This window comes from Rhinichthys klamathensis, unplaced genomic scaffold, assembly GCF_029890125.1.
Source record: "Rhinichthys klamathensis goyatoka isolate OS25496 unplaced genomic scaffold, OSU_Roscu_1.1 h1tg000035l_1, whole genome shotgun sequence".
Classification (NCBI taxonomy): domain Eukaryota; kingdom Metazoa; phylum Chordata; class Actinopteri; order Cypriniformes; family Leuciscidae; genus Rhinichthys; species Rhinichthys klamathensis.
Window position 1 is genome coordinate 7,289,663 of NW_026606583.1, and position 14,596 is coordinate 7,304,258.

Sequence of the window (14,596 nt, forward strand, 5' to 3'; positions counted from 1 at the left end):
AAGATATCAGCAGTGTTTTCATGTGCTGTCTGTCTTCCCCGTGTGTGTTCTGCAGGTGGTTCTGTCACGTGGATGATGATAACTATGTGATCCTGCCCAGTTTGCTGGAGCTGCTGTCGTCCTACTCTCACACACAAGATGTGTATCTGGGCCGACCCAGTCTGGACCACCCCATAGAGGCCGCCGAGAGGGTCAAGAGCGACGGATCGGTGAGCTTTGACTGGAAAAGAGTAGGCCTGGGTGATAAAACGGCATCGGTATTTATCAAGGGTATACCTTTATCGATAACGGTAGAATTTTTTTCCGATAAAACGTTAAAGGGGTCATATAATGGTACATGCACTTTTACAAGTTGATTGTACTGCAATGTGTGTTGGCAGTGCCTGTACACAACCATCATTTAATGATAAAAATCCATCCAGTGGTTTTGTTTTAATCTCCTTATATGTATTCCCCCGTCTCAAATTTGAGCCGTTTCACCGTGTGACGTCACACGGCGCATGACGCCCCTCCCACGGTTCTTGATTGACAGCAGTTTCAACACAGACCCGCCCTGAGCGAGCTCTCATCCTAGTCCGTCATTGTTGATACACTGGAGCAAAATGGCGTCTAAGCGGTTGTGTTGTTCTGTTCTCGGGTGCAATAACAAACACAGAAATCATTTTGATGTTCCTAAATCCGAACCGCTGAAGACGCAGTGGCTGAGTTTTGTTTACGATGGGAATATTCCCCACGATCAACGTCAATGCTTTCATGTTTGCACGAATAATTTATCGTAGACTTCTTTATAAACGAGGATCAGTAAAGCTGGTTTTGCCAAGAAGCTGCTCCTGAAAAAATAATCGGTACCAACTATTTATGTTCCCTCTGCACCTCCAGAAGAAGGGAGTGTAAAGTTGTATTAACCTTTATATTAATCTTTGCAAATCGTGGGAACAAGTTTTTCATGACCATTAGTTGTAACGTCAATCTGTCAATGAACTAACCTTTACATCAGTAAACACAGCGTTCGTATCTCACTACTCTACCCTGCCAGTGCATACAAAGATAGATCAAAGTGGCATTACGTTAACCAACCATTCAGAAACGTCCTGTTCGAGCCTTAATTGTCGAACTTCTTTGCGGCCGTCATCTTGTTCCGGATGCGACTCCGGTTCAAACTGATACGATTGCACAGATGTGTCCTCAAGAGACTCCAAGAGACTGCCATTCTCTCTCCAAAATATACCCTCAACTGTTGTCAAGGCAACACTTCACGTGCGCTGTGTCTAAACGCCCGCAGAATAGAGGGGCGGGGTTTATTATTTAAAGGCATATGCACTGAAACGGCATGCTGAAAACAGAGCTGATTTTGACCAGGTAAAATTAGTGTTTTCTTACAATACTAATGAAAATTTTTAATACAAGTATATTACAAAGTTTTCATTTAGACCCTAAACATTCATATTAACTTGTACAAAAATGGCATTATATGACCCCTTTAAATTATTACATTAAAATGTAATTAGACATGAAACCATATAACAAGTTTGGTTACATGAACAACCCTCAAGCGTGCATCGTCCCTGATCATAAACAGCCTATCGTATGCCTTGATAAAGTGCTACGGGTGACAAGTAAACAGCCAATAATTTAACATGTTGCGTTGGTGTGGGGTTCGGTTGCACCATCGCTGTGACATCAGAACACATCCGAAAATGAGTGCTGTGTTTGCCGACGATGAGGAGATTGTGAATAAAAAGGGCCTTGGATTTATTTAACAGCCTATCACACAGCAGAAATAAATGTGACAACAGCTGGTAATAATGTTTAGCCCCGCCCACAACATTTGAGGATGGGAAGTTCGGTCTGGACTTGATCCGTTGTGAAGCAAGTATGCCCGAACCAAAGCTGTTCGGACCAATCAAATTGTCAGGGCGGGCTTTATACAGTGATGGACAGATGATCAACAGTAACGTAATCATCCACGTCACCAAAGAGCGCTTGGGTTGAATTCGTTTACAATAAAGAATGGCCGCCGCTGGAGAACTGAGATGTGTAGATTTAGCCATCGCGTCTGTTATAGAAGATGTAGACGGCGCATTCATTTTAAAAGAGGAACAGAACCGCGATCAAGGCATTTGTCGATCCAATTGAGTGCAGAGGCATTTTCTTGGTTCCTGGTTCGGTTGAAACACGCCCCAAAATCACAGCCCAATGTGATTGCAGAATCAGACTCGCATTCTGACTAGAATCTGAGTATGACGACGTCAGGCTAAATAATGTGCCTCTCTGAATGAGTGCCGTAGTTTCGTCTACTACACAAAACTCGAACAGGTGTGATCCTCACAATGGGTCTCATTCATGAAACATTCGTAAATATACGAGTAAATATGCGAGTGATTTGCGCTTAAAGAGACCTTCCCGAAAACTCTTCTCCTGATTCACAAATACTTCGTAAACGTCAGATGTGATAGTTAAATGTGTGTGTGTGTTAATGAATTACAATCAGTCGTAAATGGGGCGCGCCTGCACGCTCATTCTCAATTACCATAAATCCCGCCCATTAAATCCGACTGACAACTATATATGGGCATCATATTATGACATGAATGCGATTGAAAAAAAAAAAATCTCAGATGCAGAAATTGAAGTTTTATTATCAGAAGTTTATTCAAAACGCCACATTTTATTTTCAAGCGTACATAGTGGCATATCGGGTCCTAAAAAAAAAAGGAAGCTTGGCAGCATATTACAGATGCAGTTAATGGAGTTTCATCTGTTAATCGAACATTCCCAGAAGTGAGAAGAAAATGGTTCGACATTAAGCTTGAGAGCAAAAAACGAATTAGTTCACTTCGGAAAAATAGTATTCAAACTGGAGAAGGACCACCATCGCAGATGCTATTACTGGCTCTCATAATAAGAAAAAACGTATGTAATTACTATATATAATATTTTTTCAAAATGCTGTGCAAATATGTACCCGATTAAGGTGAATTAAAATGTAGCCTCATTAATGAGCAAAACGTTCGGGTGTTGAGCGCACTTTTTACGCGTGGCTGGGAGCAGGTGTAGATTTCTTGTGTACCAACTAACATTTGGAAAATACGAATATTTTAATAAATCCGAAAATTTACGCCAGAACCACTTTACACACGATTTACACAAAAATTCGTTCTGCTCGTGTTTCATGAATGAGACCCAATGTGTTCAGCATCTGCGTCTCAATATATGAAGACATGAACTTCATCTCCAGAGCTGCTTCTGAGTGTGACTTCACAATAGGGTGACCAGATTTCTCGGAGTTGAATACGGGACCGAAACGGGACCGACACAGAAGGGGGGGGGGGGGGGGGTTAAGACGCATGCGTATTAATGCGTACTATAGCACACACACGCAAGGTCTCTCGCTCTCTCCCTCTCTGTCATGCGCGCGCTGCACGGTTTTGAACATAACATACATACATATTCACGTAGCCTTTCGAAAACGAAACCTATAATATATAAACAATATATATTAACGATGAAATACGGGACAAAACATGATTTTTTCATAATAAGTCGGGACACTAAAATTAGAGTTGAAATACGGGACTGTCCCGGGAAAAACGGGACGTCTGGTCACCCTACTTCACAAGCTTTTTACCTCTAATTTGAAAAAAACTAACATCAAATACACACTGAAACTGAAACTAATAGATCTTCATGACAAAACGTCAAAATAAAAGTCCAGTTTAATTTGAAGAAACTACTATTGTATGCTAAAATGTAATTCTTGTAGTAAAATATGATCTCGAGTACGTTTTGACTGAGCTATACTATATAAAAAAAAGTAATTTTCCTCAGTCTTTGATGAAATTATAGGTTCATTCTTATTCGGGTTTTATTTTTTTGCCATTGTTTTTTTTGCCTTTGTGAAATTTTGATCATGATTAATATATACAGCACCTTTCAAAAGTTAGGCATCACTAAGATTTTCTAATGTTTTTGAAAGAAATCTCTTCTGCTCACCAAGGCTGCATTTATTTGATCATAAATCCAGTGAAAACAGTTATATTGTGGAATATTATTACAATGTACAATACTTGTTTTCTATTTGAATATATTTTTACAATGTAATTTATTTAAAGCTGAATTTTAAGTATCATTACTCCAGTCTTCATTCTCACATGATCCTTCAGAAATCATTCTAAATATGCTGATTTGTCAGTTTTACTGCTTCAGATATGTGTGGAATCCATGGATTTTTTGTTTCATAGAAACTTCATAAGAACAGCATTTATTTTAAAGTTAAATCTTTTGTAACATCAGAAATGGTTTACTGTCAGTTTTGATCAATTTAATACATCCTTGCTAAATAAAAGTATACATTTCTTTGGAAAAAAACATCCTACGTCTGAATGGAAGTGTATTAATCTCGTGTGTGTTCTGCAGGTGTCAGTGAAGTTCTGGTTCGCCACTGGAGGAGCTGGATTCTGCATCAGCCGAGGCTTAGCGCTCAAAATGAGTCCATGGGCAAGGTACACACACACTTACCCTTTTCTCAGTGATCTTACACTGATCATGCTGTTACAAGTTTTTTCTTCGTAGGAAAGGTTTAAACAAAACATCATTGGCATTATGCATTAATGCCTGTTACCCCAGAACCACTTTGCATGTAAACACACCTTCCGGCATTCTTGTCAGCTTTATTCAGCGAGCACATGACTTACTATGCAACGGTTTTGATGTCAACACCTTATAATTGTATATTCAAGACACCATAAATTTGAAATTATACGTGTAAAAAATCTTTTATAGGCCTCTAACGCAGGTTTACATACTAATCGATAAGCTGTCTTAGATGTTATGAGCGTTTTGGTGTACATGTAAACATGTTATTTTTACACTGAATTATTTCTTTCTCTCTCACAGTCTTGGAAACTTCATCACAACTGCAGAGAAGATCCGCCTCCCGGACGACTGTACAGTAGGTTACATCATCGAGGCGTTGCTGGAAGTTCCTCTGACACACACAGGCCTGTTCCACTCACACCTGGAGAATCTCCAGAGACTCCCTACAGACAGCATACTCAAACAGGTCAGATCGCTGCGAGGACCCGGGGGTAAAAGAGTGGGGATTTTTCCAAATGTTCAGCATAAGTAATTTTCTGCCATCTTGAATTTTGTCCAAAACCTACTTTTGCGAACTAGTCCTAGGTTTTTCGCCCGATCGGAACCAAACCAATCTAAGACAATTCTCTGGACTCTCTAGATAAATAATTATCGGCCAAATAGTAGGTTAACGTTACGTTTTGAGTGGATGACGAGCGCAAGACGCCGAAATGGATGCCAATAAGATTCTGAATGGAAAGTTTACTTTTAAAAAGTTGCCAAATGGTTCCATTGACAAGACCAAAGTGATCTGTGTGTTTTGTCGTTGTGAACTGAGCTGTCATCATCGCAGCACGTCCAGTCTGAAACACCACTTGATGGCCAAGCACACACACACACACACACACACACACACAGCTGATGCGAATTCTCCGCCCCTTCGTCAATATCAGGACCTCGTCAGTATTTCTTTCACCCTTTTATTGATGGACAGTGTTACATTGAGAGATTATTTGCTCCAAGTGAGAATGTTAGTGTGAAATTGAACACAGTATATGCCAATGTTGTTTTCAATAAAAAACATTTGCACAAAGCAAGGCGATCCACTTTTCCATGTTGATAAGAGCATTAAAATGAGAAAAAATAATGGGACAAAAACAAATCAAGAGACATTTAGAATAGATAAAAATTAATTGCGATTAATCGCGAGTTAACTATGACATTAATGCGATTAATCGCGATTAAATATTTTAATCGTTTGACAGCACTAAAAAAAAGTTGAACTTTTGCATTTGTATGGGTATAACAGGGTCATTTATAAAATCGGCGTGGCAAAATACACTCAAAAGCCTATAAATCCTAAACGAAAACTCAGAACTTCACGAGAAATGGTGAGAATATGGGACATAACATTCTGAAAAAGCATGCAAAATTTCATGGGGATCAGACAATAGATGGCGCTATAACTGGCAAAAAGCTTTAAAATCCATGTATTTCCTATGGTAAATTGGCTGTAAATGGTCTTTTCCATCTATTATATCAGTGGTAAATGCTTGCTAAATAAAACTTAATGTCTTTAATGCTTATGTGTTTAAAGGCCTTAAATGCTTGAACCCCGCTAAATGCTGCTCGCAGCTTTAATTTATATAGCGCTTTTTACAATACAGATTGTTTCAAAGCAGCTTTTTAGAGATAACAGGAAAATAATGCAACAAAGTTTGTTTCCAGAAGAAAATAGCGTCACAGTCCAGCTGAAGTAAGCTCAGTGATGTTTAATTTTTGTTGTAAAAAGTTATTAATTTAGTTAATTTATTCATATAATAATAGCCGCTCTGGAGAAAACCGTGATGTCATTGTCCAGTTCAGTTCTCATATAATGGTGTCAATGCAGGCAGATCAATAATATTGTTGAATATTAAATTAACTAGACGAGTTTGTTGAGGATCAGTGCCGATGGCTGTCGTGTCGATGAGGCCTTCACAGCGGAGAGTCTAAAAGAATAGCATTTATATTGTTAGTAATATTTCAAGATAAACGCTTAATGGACTGAAACAACTTTTGTTGAAAATGTTATAAGAAATTATTATAAGTGTATAATAAGAAAAATGATGTTGAAATGTATCAAATATGATCAACAGGCTTTTGAGGAAGATTTATTTGTTCATCCCTCAATCATCATTATATGTTTAAAACCAACTTTGATCATGAAACTAAGCATTTAAATATCATCTTACTAAGACATTGTTGGCAGATATAGAGTGACGCCTGATATTTAAATGCATTTTATGTTAGATATACCGTTATAAAGATCTCATTGATTTACATTACAAGCTATCCGAATTTCGTCTTACTATTTATCCATATAAATATCAGCATCTGCAGCAAATTGTATATTTTGCTCAGTTTGGCTCTCTGAATGAAATTAGAGACGTTTCTTCCTACTCAAGTACTATTATCGTTTTATAATTTTAAATAAGATTTGTTGTCGAAAGGCTCAATAAATTGTACCATTTGAAAAAATTACAATAATTTTGTATGTCAGGTTTTACAGGGTTAGTACTGTAGCACCCTGGTTTTAAAAACAAGTGCACACTTCCAGCATTTATTGAGGGCTTGGCTTTGATCCCAGATCACTCCCACCCCATATATATCCTACTTATATAATACCTGCCTACTCCAATCCCATGATGCCTCTTATGATTGAGATCCTCACAGTTTTTGTGCTACTGTGCTTTCCTCCGTAGGTGACCCTCAGTTATGGTGGATTCGAGAACAGGAGGAATGTGGTCAGTGTTGGGGGAGTGTTCTCATTGGCTGAAGACCCTTCACGGTACACAGACACATACGTCAACACCAAATATATAATGCTTTGAACCAGAGGTTGTTTCATCGCTTAAAAATAAAGTTTAAGTGTTGGATTTTTATTAAAGAGGCCATTTTCTGCTCATTTAGTTTTTGGGCTCTACTAGAATAGGTTTACATGCTTGATAGTTAAAAAAAACACACATTATTTTTCACTTATTTGACGTTGCAGCTCCTCTTCACAGTCTGTCAGTAACACTCTAGGGTGGGTTTCAAGTACAATGACATAACTCACAGCTTAACTATCATAGTTACGACTTCGATGCATCGTTGAAGAAATCAACTAGATAGTCACGACTGTTTGCCAAAACCGTACTGTTGCAAATTTGTTGTTCAACCACGTTGGTTAATGATGTCACGCAGGTGGTGGAGTAATAACTTCTTTTAATCAATTCGTTTTAGATTTAATTAATGCTAGATCTTTTGCTATAAATTACAGACATGGGATCTGAGGATGAACTCTATCTTTTTTTCTCATTTTCTCTTTTTTCAAATTTTGCTTTATTTCCAGATTAAATCATAGACTCCTTGCGTACTAGAGCATGTACTCGCATGCACACTCTTCAAAAATGGCACCTAAAATCTTTTGACAAACTAAAAGACGTAATTTAAATTAGTAAATGAAAGATCTAGATTGTACTTAATGTCAGCTTGCTTATTTTGCTCAAGGCGGATTTATTAAGTCCAAGTCATGCAAACATGAAACTATGCTTTAACTTTGCGATTCTGTTTGCGAATGTTGGCTAGGTCGGGAACTGTGGTTTCAAACACTGACTCGTTAAACTATGCTGATAACAACAGAACTTGCAACCATAGTTGGCTAACGATGCTTTTGGGAACTAAACACACCCCTGTTTAGCACCTGTCTCTATGAAGCCCCTCCTTCTGAAAATCACTCTGTGATCTGATTTGTCTGATTTGGCTGGAGCAGTGTGTTCTGATTGGTCGAGCGCTTCGAGTGTATTTGGGAAATGTCCCGCCCCTTACCATAACCACCAGTTTCAACACACTACAAACTAACTCAACCAGCCCCGCCCCTTTATTCTGCGTATGAATTATTTAAATTCGGAATAGTGTGACGTGTTCGTTCCCGGAAGAAAACTCAAGACTACAATGGAGGCGTTTCAGGGAGTTCAGAAACACTGACACTGATATAGAGAAGAACTCCCGCTGGAGAGACTGTGACTTTTCAGAGCTTTTTCATGCTCAAACAGCGACATTACACACTGAAGAAAGACTAAAGAAAAATAATAGGTCCTCAGCAGAGTACTTACACTACTTTTTCGGGTAAAAAGTAGTGTAACGCGTTACTACTGAAAATTTGGTAACGAAACGTAGAATTTTTCAATTCCGAAACGAAACTTTTTCAATTCCGCACAACGTTACTTTTCCCATGGACAGATTTGACAGCAACACTGTCTCCTCAGCTGCGCGCTTGCAATAGTCACAAGCTCCATGGTAGGTGACAGAGGCTTGTAGCAGAGCAATCAATTCTGTGAATTACACTGTGCAAACCAAAAGTAATACTACCCACCGGACGAAGAAGGGTTGGCTCTCCACAGAACATAAAATATTCATTTTATTGAATTTTTCGTGTTCGCATTTATGAGGAAAGAAACAATGTTATGGACGTAACAGTTCTTCGGACTTGACCACTCTGAAAGCGGCACTAAAAGACTGCTTTAAAACTTTCACAGAGACCTCAAACAGGCATTTAAAACACCAAATATTACGGATTGGCATATCAAGTAAAATAAAATTCGATGATTGCTCGAAAATCGTACCTCTACCCCCACATGTACAGTAAGACGGCGTTCGCTCAAATCCCGCTCCGATATTAAATTTCTCTGTATAGACCTACGTTTTGTAGCCTAGTCATTAAAGAAAACGATTTAGTTTCATACTTATGTTTAAATAAAATAATTTACTTTTTCATTTCATCTATGTTGATTATATGAAAAGTGAAAAGCATGAGTAAGAGCATAAGTTGCGCAATCGGGAGACAAATGGAGTGGGCAGACATGATTTTGACCACTTCATTAAGTTTGTTTTTGTAGAAAGCCTTTCTTTAAAGTGAATTTCGTTTTGTATTAATTGTATCTTCATTTTAATCAATGTTTCATCAACCAATTGTCTTAAATAAATAAGAAGTAAATATAGCAGGCAATATAATCAGGACTTCTCAGGAGCTCCGTGCCGGCGCGTGAACTGAGCTCGTCTCATAAATGAACTGAAACTCAGCGCAAGCTACTTCCCTCAAAGATCTGAGAAATATATAGAAAGCTTGAAATGTGTACTTTAAAACAAAAGTATTCAAAACGAGAGAAAACAGACTCTCTGCTTATGTAATCCGTATGAAATGTGCATTTCTCTCTGGCGCGTTCACTACTGCGAAGATCGCGAGTCAGCATCTTTAACTTTGCAGCCGACACTGACTGACAAAGAAAACACTTGTTTATTAATAAACAATTGAAATGTCTCCTTGCTATATTCGACATATTCATAAACATTACTTTTGCCGGTTCTTTGTGACATTTTTCATGAACGCGTCACCACCGCTCAATAGTTAATATTGTTCTATGGTGTTCAGTTTATACAGGTTTTTCAAATGTTATTTAATTTTTCAATAAGTAGAGTTCATAGTAGAATTTTATGTAGGTCTACACATTTAGGAACAGATATTGGGTTCTGCCCAAAGTCAAGCAACATAAAAGTAACGAGTAACGTAAAAAGTTACTTTCCGAAGGGGGTAACTAAGTAAAGTAACTAGTACTTTTTTTAAGAAGTAACGAGTAATGAGCAAACACTACTTTTTAAAAGTAACTTCCCCAACACTGGTCCTCAGACATGAAATACAAGTTGTCATAGTCTTTTCTTCCCTGTGTGACGTATATCCGAGTGAAACGGCTTCTAGTAGTGATGGGAAGTTCGAAACATTTTACTGACTCTCTTGTTCATCAAAATGAACGAATCATTTTTGGAGTAATTTCGTTCATTTAAGTGGCTTTAAATATTGTTAACAGCCAAATTCCCCGAACACGTCCACCTAGGCAATCTTGATCATATTCTGGATTAAGAAATCATTATAATGCAGTCAAATATAATTTACAGGGAATATAAATAATTACTTTACCTTCCGAGTCTTTCGTTAATTTGTCACGTGACAGACACAATAAACAAATCGTCCATGAAAGACCCATCACTAGCTTCTAGAATAAGAAAAAAATGTTGGGTGGGACTTGATTTCATCCATGGGGAATTGATTGGATGGTTGTGGTTTGCCATTGGTGGATCTCATGTGAGTGACAGGTTGCCCCGCCCTCACGCCAGTAAACACATCATCAGAGAAGAGAAGAGGGAGGGTATTTCGATTAAAGATTTCAGGGCACATGCATTTAAAATTAAAACATATAAAATTGTTATAAACACTGCAATATTCTATAAAAAACATCAGTGTATTTTGATTTCATGGTGACTTTAAGCAACCATTCTCTCTTCAGGTTTAAAAGCATTCACTGCCTGCTCTACCCAGACACCGAGTGGTGTCCACGCAAGACTCGTCACTGACCGCTGGGAGACACAACTCTTCATGCCAAAATAATACTCCGAATAACTCAGCTGGTTGGTGGTATGTGAAGCTAGTCAACACGTGTTTGTTTGGTACTTTATATGTGTTTATGGAGAAACAGGGTGGCTGTAATTTATTGTTGTCCTGAAATAGTGTTTTTGCCAACTGATTTACATATAATGAGTCCCTGTTGTAAGAGCGTTTTCAAAGGATTGTGCTATCTGTGGGGGATTTTTCGTTGAAATGATTTAAGACACATTTTTGTGGCTTTTACATCATCTTTATAGAGTTGTCTTTTTCCTAAGGGCCATAAATATGTCCTGCACAATCCTATAAATTTGTGTGCAAGATGATTTCATGGAAGAGAAAAACAGTATTGATGCAGTTTATAGTATTTTGTTTTCAAGATTTATGCAACCACCAGCTCATCTTTTGCCAATGCTCTTCAGCTTATGTTCTTCTCTGTTTGTGATTTGTGGATGACAGAAGACACTCAGTATGTCTCTGGACGTGCAGGCAGAAACTCTTGGATGGAGTCGAGCAATTAAACTCCACTGAAAATATACAGACCAAAAGCAATTGTTGCAAAATCTTGATAATTTATCCATTGCTTGCCATTCATATTTTAATAGAGTGCTTTATTTAGTAGAAAACATCTTTTTGAATTATTTCCATTGAAACACCAGTGTGTGATGATTAGAAACATGACTGTTTAAATGTGTTTTCTGTGCTGTTCGAATGTTATTTGCACAAACACGTTCCTCACTGCAGGCCAGTGGTTTGCGTTAACATGCCAAAACTACACTTTCTGTCTTTCCTTAACAGTGACAAACATTTTATAAACGTGCTCATTGACACTACAAAATGCTATTGCAGTTGAATGTTTTTGCACCTGTTTTTTTTTTTTTAATCTGATGACTTAATGTTGTAAAGTGTGATTTTCATTTTAATAAATTTATTTATTATGCTTGTGCCAGTGTATGCATGATTCGTCTGAACATGATGCCTGTTACTGTAATACAACCGCTTGTGGGTTATAAGATGTAATACTTCAAATATCCTGCGTGGAAAGTAGTTGATTTATTATTCCATGGATTATTTACTTCTCTTGAGACCGCTGGGTGTAAATGTTGATTAACTCGCATATTTTCAAAATCAATTTATTAAAATGTTGCATTTAAATAATAAATGACCAACTACAGAGTTCCAGCAGATTATTCAGTTAAAAGCTCATGATATTTGAATATCAGGGAATGTATGAACTGATAATATGTTAAATGTTCTATATGTTGCTTATTCACAATAAATAATAAAATGTGGAATGTAAAATTACTCTGAATTCTGAAATACTCTCAAACTCGTTTGCTCTAAAATCTTGACATTTTAGCTATTGAATGATCCTCATAAAGGACCTGTTTAGTATTTTTGTTAATCTACCATCATGAGTTATTTCGAAGGCACTATACTTATCTTCATATTGTAGAATAAAATTAATTTGAGTTATTTAAAATTATTTGAATGAAAAACCACAGGGTTCATGCTTTCCATTTCAACTGAAAGAAAAAGTTCAGAGCACATAATATGCTAGTTTACAGATATTACATTTCTGTTGTGTACTCAAAGTCTTCAGTCGGGGGCCCCAAAAATAAATTACATTGGATTTAAGAAGAAAGGGATAGTTCACCCAAAAATGAAAAAGATCTAATTTACTTACTCTCAAGTTGTTCCAACCCTGTATCAATTTCTTTCTTCTGCTGAACAAAAATAAGTTATTTTGAAGAAAGTCGGTAACCAAACAGTTGATGGGCTCGATTGACTTCCATAGTATTTCCCCCCATACTATGGAAGTCATTTTTGGGTGAACTATCCCTTTAAAGTGAGATAAACAAGGGTTTAATTAAAATTCCCTTCAGTTTATTAACCCATGGTCTTACTAAAAAGCCAACCAATATTATTCAATATCATGGAGGAATAATGCATACTATAGTATGTAGAACGGATAGTATACTAACTAACTGACCGACAGCACCCTCTTTTTAAGAAGTCATCCACACTTTCTATGGTGAAAGTGGTCACGTGACAAATAAAGTTTGCTCAGCTGACCTTCGCTCGGTTCACTGACTTGTCAAACAAACATCAGATTGAAACTGAGGTACGTAAAGTATTATAAGCTTTCATGCTACTTTTCCGCGCTTTTCAGCACATCTGGTTTCGCATAAAATGTCCGCATGAAAACAACTTTTTTTTTTTTTACTTTCAGTTTCACTAGAGTAAGTTAGTTTCGTGTGGCTGAACTTGGACTGGATAAGGAAAATGGAAATAACATTTAGTGGAAAGCGTGCTTTGGTGACTGGAGCTGGCAAAGGTAAGCTTTAATTCTTAAATGGACAATGAAAAATTATATTTACTCACCCTCGTTCGAAACGACCTATTTCTATTCTTTGGAAAACAAAGGGAGAGATTCTGAAGATTGTCCTGGTCGCTCTTTTCCATGTATTTACAATGAATCGCGACTGAAGAGAGGGACAGCATATTTAAGCTATTTAATGAAAACTTTGACATTTGCCATAGCGTTCTTGGAAAAATTTGCACACACAAAAAAAGTGATGTTGGTTAAAGTCACCATGAAGTCAAAAAGTATTTTGTGTTTTTATTTTATGGAATATTTTAGTATTTATAACCATGCACGTAATTTTTAATCAGAATAACTTCCCCTCCCATCTTCTCTGATGACGTGTTTACTGGTTTTCGATGGTAAAAATGGTTTTCGATGGTGAGGGCGGGGCAACCTGTCACTCACATGAGATCAATCAATAGCAAACCACAACCATCCAATCAATTCCCCATGGACAAAATCAAGTCCCTCCCTACATTTTTTTTTATATTCGAGAAGCCGTTTTTACTCAGGTCTACGTTACAATAGGAAAGAAAATACTATGGCTGCATCTGAAATCATATACTCTCTTGAGTAGGTACTTATTTTGTATAAGTAATTACTAATTTTGTATAAGTCATTTTGGACGTACTACATCCGCCATGTGACCTACCAGCCTCAGTTGCGTCGCTGTGGCCTCATGATATAGTAAAGTGTCCATTTTAAGTACACTTCAGAATCTCACGGGAAGTAGAAGATCATACGGTTACTTTTTGCCTACTCTTTTATAAATACTGTGAACTGACATACTTCTCTTGTCACATACTGTTTTTCACCTACTATATAGTAGGGAATTATGCGATTTCGGATGCAGCCACTCACAACTGCTATTTCATGTTGACTTTACGTGCTTTAGTATGTTAGTCGACATATTAAAAGTGTACGTCTTAAAGCATGACAAAATATTATTAAACAATGATTTACAATGTAAAATTATTACTAAGCACACTTTCTAGAAGTGTATTTAAATGTGTTAAGAAACATGAAAGTCCAGTGACATTTTATTTCTTGACTATATTGTCTGCAAGTACAGTACATACTTTTAAGATGTGAAATACACTACAAGTGACCATTAAATACAATTAAGTGCACTTCTTTCTCACAAGGGTATACATAACACACTGTACATTGTACATGGTGTATTTAAAAATATCTTC

General features: G+C 37.2%; 2 protein-coding genes across 3 annotated transcripts in view; both read left to right on the plus strand.

Annotated features, from left to right (window-relative positions):
- Positions 1 to 11,209, plus strand: part of rfng (RFNG O-fucosylpeptide 3-beta-N-acetylglucosaminyltransferase) — a 29,713-nt gene extending 18,504 nt beyond the window's left edge. For both annotated transcript variants that reach the window (XM_056246070.1, XM_056246071.1), the window contains exons 5-9: positions 56 to 209; positions 4,417 to 4,502; positions 4,897 to 5,062; positions 7,320 to 7,405; positions 10,938 to 11,209. In XM_056246070.1, coding sequence (XP_056102045.1) covers positions 56 to 209; positions 4,417 to 4,502; positions 4,897 to 5,062; positions 7,320 to 7,405; positions 10,938 to 11,004 — 559 coding nt within the window. In that variant the 3' untranslated portion in view covers positions 11,005 to 11,209. The remainder of the gene's footprint in view (positions 1 to 55; positions 210 to 4,416; positions 4,503 to 4,896; positions 5,063 to 7,319; positions 7,406 to 10,937) is intronic.
- dcxr (dicarbonyl/L-xylulose reductase) overlaps positions 1 to 14,596 on the plus strand; it is a 40,618-nt gene that overhangs the window by 21,852 nt on the left and 4,170 nt on the right. Inside the window, exon 2 of the mRNA XM_056246072.1 lies at positions 13,313 to 13,370. Within this exon, the coding sequence (XP_056102047.1) occupies positions 13,319 to 13,370 (52 nt within the window). The 5' untranslated portion in view covers positions 13,313 to 13,318. The remainder of the gene's footprint in view (positions 1 to 13,312; positions 13,371 to 14,596) is intronic.